The sequence below is a fragment of the Suillus clintonianus genome, assembly GCF_016758775.1.
Source record: "Suillus clintonianus strain FC179 chromosome Unknown DEU56scaffold_42, whole genome shotgun sequence".
Taxonomy (NCBI): domain Eukaryota; kingdom Fungi; phylum Basidiomycota; class Agaricomycetes; order Boletales; family Suillaceae; genus Suillus; species Suillus clintonianus.
Genome location: NW_024539266.1, coordinates 246,094 through 256,622, shown reverse-complemented (window position 1 = coordinate 256,622; position 10,529 = coordinate 246,094). Strand labels below are relative to the sequence as shown.

General features: G+C 48.2%; 4 protein-coding genes across 4 annotated transcripts; 3 read left to right on the top strand and 1 right to left on the bottom strand.

The window, feature by feature from the left end:
* Positions 1 to 66: 66 nt before the first annotated feature.
* DEU56DRAFT_756713 (uncharacterized protein) lies at positions 67 to 1,591 on the top strand (the record flags this gene model as incomplete). The annotated part of the gene is made up of 3 exons (XM_041350060.1): positions 67 to 84; positions 145 to 213; positions 263 to 1,591. The coding sequence occupies 3 exons, from the start codon at positions 67 to 69 to the stop codon at positions 1,589 to 1,591; spliced, it is 1,416 nt and encodes a 471-aa protein (XP_041207794.1).
* A 760-nt stretch (positions 1,592 to 2,351) lies between these two features.
* Positions 2,352 to 3,829, top strand: DEU56DRAFT_913439 (uncharacterized protein; the record flags this gene model as incomplete). The annotated part of the gene is made up of 3 exons (XM_041357526.1): positions 2,352 to 2,369; positions 2,424 to 2,486; positions 2,537 to 3,829. 3 exons carry the CDS (start codon positions 2,352 to 2,354, stop codon positions 3,827 to 3,829), a joined length of 1,374 nt encoding a protein of 457 aa, XP_041207793.1.
* Positions 3,830 to 5,667: 1,838 nt separating this feature from the next.
* Positions 5,668 to 7,880, top strand: DEU56DRAFT_949293 (permease for cytosine/purines, uracil, thiamine, allantoin-domain-containing protein; the record flags this gene model as incomplete). Its single annotated transcript, XM_041359106.1, has 11 exons — positions 5,668 to 5,843; positions 5,904 to 5,993; positions 6,054 to 6,137; positions 6,203 to 6,322; positions 6,375 to 6,531; positions 6,577 to 6,608; positions 6,664 to 6,876; positions 6,926 to 6,971; positions 7,026 to 7,303; positions 7,357 to 7,418; positions 7,474 to 7,880. 11 exons carry the CDS (start codon positions 5,668 to 5,670, stop codon positions 7,824 to 7,826), a joined length of 1,611 nt encoding a protein of 536 aa, XP_041207792.1. The 3' UTR covers positions 7,827 to 7,880.
* A 27-nt stretch (positions 7,881 to 7,907) lies between these two features.
* DEU56DRAFT_807650 (uncharacterized protein) lies at positions 7,908 to 10,271 on the bottom strand. The gene is made up of 4 exons (XM_041353403.1): positions 9,330 to 10,271; positions 9,161 to 9,279; positions 8,881 to 9,112; positions 7,908 to 8,824 (listed from the first exon to the last, which is right to left on the bottom strand). The coding sequence occupies exons 1-4, from the start codon at positions 9,883 to 9,885 to the stop codon at positions 7,935 to 7,937; spliced, it is 1,797 nt and encodes a 598-aa protein (XP_041207791.1). The 5' UTR covers positions 9,886 to 10,271; the 3' UTR covers positions 7,908 to 7,934.
* Positions 10,272 to 10,529: the final 258 nt, after the last annotated feature.

Genomic DNA, 10,529 nt, shown 5'->3' with positions numbered 1-10,529 from the left:
AGCAAAGATAAAAGAACGGATTATTATTATTTGGTTCCAGTCAAACGTGTTCCTTGTGGTTGAATCATGGATCCTAAGCCATCTGTAAGTCGGCTTCCTTGAACAAATAAACAATCGCCGAGATTTTGACTTGACGCTATTAAGGTGAACCCCAGCAGGACAATTACCCATGATCAGGTCCTGGACATGGGTGCTGATGCGGAATGCACAGAGGTAATTTTCGATCTTTATCGCCATCATCAGCCACTTATTGGCTGCGCAGACACATCAAGTTCCGTCACCGACACATGGTGCGACTAACCTTCCAGTTGAAATTCTCCGCGTCATCATGGAGCTTACCATGCCACCGCCTCTGCAGAGTCTGCACTTCCTAGACTCTACCATCATTTCCCGCTACAATCGTCACTCGCGGTCTTGTTCGCTGCAGACCCTCAGGAAGCATCTGTTAGTATGCAAGTACTGGTATGATGTCGGCATTAGCTTCCTCTACCGCCGTGTCGTCATTCTGCAGAGCAAGCAACTCTTCAGGCTCGCGCACGTCGTCTCGAATAACCGCAGCCTCGGCGAGATGATATTATCTCTGCACCTGGAGTGTTATGTCGGAGTGTCGCAGATGGCTACTGCCTCAACGGCTGTGGACAGCATCTTAGCGGTGGCTCCAAATCTTGCCAAGGTTGCCATTGCGCCCATCCTCAAGGGGCAGCCTTCCTTTAGTCTAGTATTTCTCCGCCTCTTTGCTCTCGCTCAAAACACCCACTCTCGGACCACAGATCTGGACTTGCGTATCAATCGCATGCTCAAATATACTCTAAACCTCATGTCAGCTTTTACGTACCTCACCACTTTCCACATCGACATGATCCTCGAACCAAATGATGAACTTCCCACCGAACACCTGCATTTCCCCTTTTTGGAAGAACTACAAATTACTTGGCATTGTTGGCACCCGTCTGAAAACGACGTGAAGGTCTTTACTGCGTTGGCTGAGACCCTCAGCCTCCCCTCTCTCCAACGTCTGCTTTTAACATCGCAAGCTCTCGAGGACAGGATGTTCATTGAGCCATTGTTGCGTAAATTTGGGCACGGTCTCCACTTCGTCTCATTGACAAGGCCTTATATCCACAATCGCTACCGCGTTTACGACTTTCGCCGCCCCATTCCCCTGGCTCCATTGCTTTCCATGTGTCCAAATTTACGCCACCTTGCCATGGACACGTCCATCCCAATACAAGTACCTGCGCATGCATACTTGACATGGGTAGACTTATGGGCTCCGAGACGAAATTTGGATCCGGGCGAACAACCAGCTGTAACGCTCCTTCCTCACGAAGAGAAAATCAAGCTCCCTTCATTGCGGGGGGTGCGGTTACTGGACTTGTCTTTGTTCTCGTTCAGTGGCGCGCGTACGCCACTCCTCATACCGCCGGATATGGTTCGGAGCACGGAGAGCATCGTTTGGAGTTATTCGAGTCTGGACTTGCGCCATGACCCTGGATTGCTTTATCAACAAAAGACGGACGAGTTCGATGATATGCTGGCTCAGAGTTGGCTGGGTCTGCGGGACTTTTATGCTACGTTGGAGATATTATAGTATTCCCGCTACGGTAGTAGTTCATTTTATTGTGCCCCATGGCCTGAACTAACCAAAATCTTGAGTGGAAAATGCGCTCACACCCTAAACCGTCCATTGATGGATTTAGGTCGCACGGACATGGATTCTGCTCCAACGACCTCAATGAGAATACAACTCTTTCGATTATGATTTCACTGCAGCGGGCTCAATCAATTTGTCGCGTGCGGCCAAGTACATAGTACTGACCCCGAATTTCATCATGTGATCACTGCACACTAAGGTTGAACTTGAACTTGAACTTATGCCTGTAGGCTGTAGGTGATTGTGCACTTGGTTGGTGACTACCACTCAGTCTTTTATTGCTTTCATTTTGGCTCCTCAGCATTTCGGACAAATGCGATTAAAATCCAAGGTGCTCGTTTGAATTACACTAATCATCTCGTATCTCACCAGATCCACACCCCGCAACCTGCAGACTTGCACGACGCACGTTCAGACTTGTTACCCAGCAGTGGAATAGACATTTTTGTGTGACATTCCGAGAGGTCAACTGGTGAAGGACATTGACAATTTGACATATGGTGTACCGTGTACGGGTCAAAGTTGACAATGATGTTCTGTCTCACACGTCAAGTTAAGGTTTCACCCAAATTTTCGCGTCCCTAGATGTGGGAGTCATTGCAGGACAGAGTCACCCTTCGGGCCCGAAAGAGGAAAGATAAAATGATGCATTTTTTGTCTCAGGTAATGTGTTTCAACTTTTCACGCTTGAATCATGATGGATTCTAACCTAATTGTAAGCCAGCTTCCTCATGAATAAATGAAAACATTATCTTGACGCTGCATCAAGGTGGACCCCAGCAGCACGATCAGCCATGATCAAGTCTTAGGCACGAATACGGACTGCATAAAGGTAATTTTTTGATCTTCCGCAAAATGATTTGTCTCTCACTGGCTCTGCAGACACATCAACTTTCGTCGCCGACTCCACATGCTGCGATCAGACTTCCTGTCGAGATACTCCGCGTTGTCGTGGAGCTTACCATGCCACCGCCTCTGCGTTTCTTAAATTCGACCATCATATCTCGCGACAATCGTTACTCGCGGTATTGTACGCTACTTACGCTCAGGAATCTCGTGCTAGTATGCAAGTACTGGTATGATGTTGGCATCAGCCTCCTCTACCGTCGTGCCGTCATTCTGCGGAGTGAACAACTTTTCATACTCACACGCGCCGTCTCAAGGAACCACAGCCTCGGCAAGATGATCATATCTCTGCACCTGGAATGGGTTCTTTCAGTGTCGCAGCTCGCTACGGTCTCAACAGCTGCCAGAAGCCTCTTCGCGGTCACCCCAAACCTCACCCAGATCACCCTTGCACCCATGATGAAGAGACAACCTTTCCTTAGTCTAGCGTTTCTCCGTCTGCTCACTCTCGCACAGAACACCCCCTCCCGGACCACGGATCTGCATTTGCGCATCACTCGTATGCTTAAATACACTCTGGAACTCATGCCAGCTTTCACATATCTCACTACTTTCCACATCGATGTGATCCTCAGAGAAAATGACGAACTCCCAACTGAACACCTGCATCTTCCCTTTCTGGAAGAACTGCAAATTACTTGGAATTCGTCTGAACACGGCATCAAAGTCTGTTCTGCACTGGCTGAGATTCTCACCCTTTCCTCTCTCCGACGTCTGCTTTTAACATCACAAGCTCTTGAGGACGGGATGTTCTTTGAGCCATTGTTGCGTAAATTTGGGCCTGGTCTCCACTTCATCTCATTGGTTAGGCCTTATATCCACGATCGCTACCGCGTTTACTACGACTTTCGCCGCCCCATTCCCCTTGCGCCATCGCTTTCCATGTGTCCAAATTTACGCCACCTCGTCATGGACACGTGTATCCCAATACAAGTGCCTGCGCATGCACACTTGACATGGGTAGACTTATGGGCTCCGAGACAATGTTTGGATCCGGGCGAACAGTCAGCCGTAACGCTAGTACCTCATGACGAGAGGGCTAAGCTCCCTTCATTGCGGGGGGTGCGGTTACTCGACATGTCACTGTTCTCATACAGTGATGCGCGCACACCACTCCTCATACCACCATATACGGTTCGGAGTACAGAGAGCGTTGTTTGGAGCTATCCGAGTCTGCAATTGCGCCATGATTCCGGTTTGCTTTATCGACAGAACCTGATTGACGATGACGATGTTGTACTAGCTCAGAGTCTGGAGCAACGATTGTGACCGAAGGACTTTGACGTTGTGCTACTCGGCATTGCGTATCATATCATCGGCGGAACTTGCTGAATGACTCTACGGTTGACTGGCCGAGATGTGATCATATGTATAACCAAGGTGTGCTCTGCGTCACGGCGTGGGCTTAAAAGCACCAGTGTCCAAGCAAATAATCCCAACCGCTTTTTCCGATCATCGCCGCGACTCGTGCTATCTTGAATTGTTTTTGTCCTCGCGAGGAATTCTGACTGGTACCCCCATTTGTCTGGGGGACTCTTGTCGACGGTCGCGGGATTGCCACGGCCCTTTCCCTCTCTTTCCCCGCCCTTTCGACTCCTGGTACTCAAATCTCTCTAGTCAAAGCAATAAGTTATTATTGAATGTTATTGTGGACGGTTCCCAGTCGCTCTCGCAGTTTGTCGCAAGTAAGCTCCAGTGCCACGCAGAGTAGCGGAATTTGGAATGCTGCTTTGCCACGTGGCCCACGAGCTAGCTAGGGGTCTTATTGCAATTGCCAACAGAACGACCTTAAACTCCATGCAAGTACGATTCAATACGAACACAATTAATTGGCGGAGAATTGCGGTGGCCCGACATGATCGCACAATTGTTAGGACTGTCTCGTAACTCCGGTTAGTAACCTGTTGTCAGTTGAACTTACCACTGAGTTGCACATTCCCCCCAGCTGCCAGTGTGTTTCCTTGTGTTTCCTCTCGAGTTTCGGGCGCAAAAATGCCGAGGCGGACATTGGAGGCTGCAAGACGTAATTGACACAGCATGGGCTAGGGCTCATTTTTAGCTGGACTGCGCGGAAAATGACAGCAAGTGCGCACTCGTAGGCATGCTTTTGCGGATTTGGGTGGTGGTCGCATATTCACGTTTAACGATTGGCTCAAAACCACACCGGCACAGCTTCGGGAAACTTTGGTATGCAGATATATCTTGGACGGCAATTTGATGTTCGCCTCAGCTTTGTTGTGGTCGTGGTTCTCCGTATCAAGTACGCCAAGGTCTTGGCGATATCCCTATACAGTCAGACAGATCATACTGCAGGAGCTGGCGCTATGATGTCCAAATCATCATTCATCAAAAGCAAAATGCTCTTGCAAATGACAGCTAAAAATTCCAGGGCCGCCGCTTCCGGAAGCATCAATTGCGTTTTCCGCTCGTCCGACCAGAACTTCCCCTTGTCAATTGTCGTTGCTCTTGGTCATTCTTCGTGGATGATAGACCCTGAGGATGGGAAAAGTACTCGCGTTGCTCGGTATGCTGTCATTTTTTTCCCTTTCTTTAAAACCTCCGTGGAACGAACATTTTCTTACTGTTATGTAGGCTGCAACTGGAGTCTTCCGCTCGAGGCCTAGTGGAATTAATGCTGCCACACGTATGCAAAAGTCTAGCCCACTTCGTGGCGGAACTGCTGATGAGATTCGCACACACATGCGAACCTTGTGACAGTGTACATCGATTACCTGTGCGTCTGCCTGTTTTCATGCTACTCCTTAGTGCGTTAGGTATATCTGTGAAGCCATCCTGTATTCCGAAGTGGTGTACAGACAGTGGTTCGAACAGAGGGAGGACATGTATGGGTCCGCTTCGATATGATGGCAGGGTGAAATCATCTTATAGGCGCTCAATCATCGTCTAAGATGTTTGAATTTGCAGTACTCCGGCATTCAGGACCTATTTATGTAGGAATACACCATAGGAAAATTCTAAAGTTTTAGATCCCACTTTACTAACAAAAGTACTTAGGGATGAGCCCAACAGTCGCTCCAACGAGCCCGACGACTGACACTCTCACTGACGCTATTGTACGTGGGTCGAGTCAATTACTACTCCTGACAATGCAGTCTAACACAGCAGAGCAGAAACAGACAGAATCCAACTGCAATTCCAGTCCTTATTTACCCTCTGATGAGCATGCGAGCAATACTAATGATCTGGAGAAAAATCACTATCATACTGGACTCCTGAGACGTACCACTCAGCTGCTTTCTCGGTATGGAATTGAAACGCACGGGTGAGTGTGATGGTGTTGTTGTGATATCTGTCTAAACATTTCTACTGGTACTTGGATCAGCATCGCGCCGGTCCCAGCAGAGGCACGTCTCGAGACTCGGTGGTACCAAATGTTTTTCGTTTGGTTCTCGTCTAACATGAATATCTTAGGGTGCGTTTTGAGTTCTGTCTATACTATACTGCTGTCCGCTGAATCATCCAACACTTGCAGATTCAGCACCGGCACTGCTGGACCTGCATTTTTCTCCCTAGGCATTCGCCAATCTATATCAATCATCGTTATTGTGAACATGATGTAAGTGTTAACATTTCACTAGATTTCCAGTGAATGACCGTCAGCTAGATGCTGTTTGTTGCCAGCGTTCTTGTGGGTGTTACTATTCTTCTCTGGGCGTTCCTGGAGACTTCACAGTGTGCTAGTGCCGTTTTCGGGCCAAAGCTCGGCGTGCGTGCGATGGTCCAAGCGAGGTTCTCGTGGGGGTGTGTTGACTTGTTTTCCGATCGCCAGCGTCATTCGCTGACGAACAACAAGATATTTTGGTGCTATCATACCGGCCGTCTTGAATGTTCTCTCCTTGGAAGGCTTCCTTATCTTGAACTGCATCATCGGTGGCCAAACGATAGCTAGCTTTTCCTCTCAACTCGATGATAATCTTGGAATTGTCATCATTGGCATCATATCTCTAGTGGTATGTCGGAATTACTCGTGATGCACCAAAATGACAGGTTTCAAGGTCACTTTTTGTGGATACCGTGTTATCCATTGGTGGGATCGGTCCAATATGCATTATCCAGAATTCTGACCGAATTTTGATTCATAGGTACGAAAGTATTGCCTGGATCCCGAATGTGATTGCTTTCATCACCATGGTATCTGTCGGTTATCCACAACTACGTGAAAACCTATCGGTTCCCGTTCCTCCAGCAACACCTGCTAACGTCATCTCTTTTGCGTCCTTTCTCGCATCTGACATTGTCACCTGGTGTACCATGATCCCTGACTATGGCGTATACCATAGCCCTGATACTTCTTCGTGAGCTTCCTTGGACTATCACTACGGACTCTCCTTAACATCCTGATAGTGCGAGAATTTTTATTTACACATACCTCGGATTTTTCGTGTCTAATGTAAGTCCCTGTATGTCGTTAACAGTAGCAGATGAACAATCTTCGTTTGAAAAGGTGACTAGTCAGGCTCTGGGTGCTGCATTCGCAGCCGCAGCTCCCAACGTGCCTGCTTGGAATGCCGGATTTAACAACAGCTCTTCCGCTGGTGGCTTGTTATACAGCGTGCTGCTGCCTACTGGCGTTTTCGGAAAAATCCTAATTGCTTTGGTGGCTCTCAGCATCCCCAGTGCCTGTGCACCAACAATGTATACGTTCAGCACTAGTTTCATGGCTGTCGCTACGTGGTTTGCTGCGGTGCCTAGATGGGTGTATATCCTCGTCTCAGAGGGAATGTGAGTGTGTCATCGATCGCAAACCTTTGCGACGCTCATGATTTGTGTTGAAGTCTGATACCGTTGGCCATCATTGGTGCCAAAAGTTTCTATGCGACTTTTGTGGAAATACTCGGTATGAGTCCTGAGTGTTAATTTCTGTGATTAAGGCTAACACGCTGATCTCGTAGACATCGTTGGATACTGGTCATCAGCATTTGCTGCGATCATCCTTACAGAGCATGTGTTATTCCGACGAGCCTCGTTTTCTGAGGATCAATATCCCATCACGACTTGGGCTTCGTATAATCTCTTGCCTAGCGGTATCCCAGCAGTCGTGGCCTTCGTATGTGCCTGTGGAGCTCTTATTCCGTTCATGTCACAAGCTTGGTATGTAGGACCAGTGGCGAGGCAGGGCAGTGGAGACCTTGGTGTGTTCGTAGCGTTTGTGGTCGGAGCGATCGCTTATGCGTTGGCGAGGGGTTTCGAGAATAGGTGGTACAAGAAAATCAGCAAGTCAGATACTTTGAGTACTACCTACTAGTACGACCTGTACATGAGTCCTGTGACATTGAAGACAAGTCGAGTTTTGATTATCACAGAACTGCATAAATGAGTGATGCCTTGGAGACACCGATCTTCATCAACAGTACTAGTGCATAAGCACTGAGTGATCCACAGTACTCTTTTTGCGCGGGCCTTCAGCAGTCAACGACAATACTTTTTTGGCCCAGGCATCCCCAGCATATATGAGCTGCTCCTCCGTGACAATATCAGAGAAGTATCGGGCATAAAGTTCTTCTCCCTTGGCAAACACCTTGATAGAAGGTTGTGCGAATGGGGCGAGGAGATCGCGTTCCTCCGGCGACATTGAACGAAGGTCAACGATGTCTGACACGTCGACAAATGCTGGTTGACGAGCTTCATCTGACAGGTAGTGAACTGGCGTTGATCGCACAGGACACCGCTTCTGCATTGAAATGACCGGTAGACTGACGTCGCCAGTAAGCCTGATGAATCGGCGGGGGGTCTGTATCACAGGTAACCAGGGCGCCCAGTGAAAATCACTTTCGTCCATCCCTGCAGTCTCCTCCTCCCATTGTGGATACACGGACATATGCTCCCATGGCTCTGATGGATCGGGATTGACTTCAAGATTCAGACCAAGATCGTATCCCAGCTTCTGACAATAGTATGCCAAGAAGTCAGGAACAGCATCACCCCTGATGTGAACGGAAAGGGAAAGAGGCTCGGAGGACGAGGAAGAGATGCGGCCTTCACGAGTCAAGTCTACAGGAGCTGCTTCAAAATTGATCTCTCTACAAGGATGAGAGAAGAACGGAGGGGACCGTGACGAATGTTCCACAGACGGGACCAATGCATTGATCATGTGCCCGAATAGGTGCGATCGATTCTTGAGCTCCTGATGACGCCATTCAATGACACCTAGGCTATTCAAAAATGCACACAGCTTTATAGGAGCGTCTGTACGATTGGTATACCCCGTCCGATGAACAGTGGCCGTGATGTTTACAGAAGAGTCTAGGAAGTGGAAGATCAAGTACACAGGATATCACTTGTATTCGACTGGGACCCACTTTGGTTAACTCTGCTAGGGAAAGACAATTCAATCGTGTAGTTGCTGCGCAGCACGTCTATCACCGGCTCTGATATTTGAGGTACTACAGATATGTTTCTCTTGAGCGTGTCATCTTTGGTCGAGAGGTAGAGAGGTGTGAAGGATGTTATTCCCGCTGGTGTCTCTGAAATAGTACCGTTGCCAAACCTGATCTCGACAAAATACTCATAAATCGATTCAGTGGATACCGCCTGTCGTGACACTGAGCACATCACAAAACTAATCAATGTTGTTCTCACATCAGTAGCTCCCGTAGGAGGCGTTGACCATGCAGTCGGCCGGAAGTCTAATCCTGGCGGGTAGTTTGTGTTTGGCACCAGAATTCCGAATCGACTCGCGAAGACTCTCAACAATGGATCTATTCTCAACATTGAGCTCTGTCTCAACTGGATGGTTTACAACACATACCTGTCCCTTTCAAGTTTTCACCGACCAATGGGGTCTTAATCTCAAAGGCAATTCGTTCTTCCTCGTGCAAAGACCACAACTCCTTGTTCTGGACAGAGTTCTGGTAAGTCGCCCATTCCGTTTCGTTGTAGTCCGCAGTCGTATAGAAAGGCATCTGGACTTGAAACAAATAGTTCGAGTCCGTAAGATCGTACTTGAATTCTGGTTGTTTTGGAATTGGAATTGGCGCATCTTGTCGTCTGTGAGAGAGATCCAGTGAACATGTGTCACGTATGATACGAGTAAAACCAATTGACCTTAACTTCCAGAAGATGTTTTCTTTGTAGCGCAAGCCTAGCACATAGCTCTCGACATCAGTGCATGGTCCACTAAGTTTAATCCTGACGTCGCCTGCGATAATATCGCCGGGAACCATGTCAGGCGCTCTCACCCAGGCACGTGCCTGGCACTCGGGTAGTGCATCACTTGGCTCTTTAGATTCTAGAGAGGGGTCAGTGGATGCAAGAACGCAAGCTGCCAAGGTAACTTGAAGCGCAAGGGATTGCCAGCGCAGCATTGTTGAGGACAGTAATAATAGGAAGACAAGCCTGAGGAAACGCCATCGTTGGTCTTGATCGACCTGCCTTTGTAGTCCAATGACAGCGCCTCTTTGATATGACACTTGAGGGAAAGGGACGACTTAGCAGGATATCTTTAGCGTGCACTTTATAAAACCGATCATCATCATGCCATGCCAGATTAGTTCGGCTGCACATGAAGACACCCAGTGACCCCACAATGCACTGTGATATGATTTTCTTGTATACGGCAATCCGAGTCAGCAAACATGCTTCAAAGTGCAGTCGGGCCCGACTCCAAGTATACCTGTACTTGCACTTGTGTCAGTGTGGGTGATGGAGAAAATTCTGAATCTGCCAACTTTGCTTGGTTCGCACCCGTGGGAATTGCAGATCTATCAGCGTCTGGTCAACGTGCAGTTTGAGCTACACGTGAACCTGAGAACATATAGCTCAAACTAGTGCTTACTAATCGAGTGATCGCGTAACTAAGACGCGTCTCGATACACGCGTCTTTCATCTCGCTTTAAATTAGGTGTCATGGCATGGTTTTTGGGTTGTGTCGTGCTTTAGAAAACTCCTCAAAAACTCATGCATCATGCCTCACACTCGAGGTTTCATGCTGGCTCTCATCCGCTGGTCG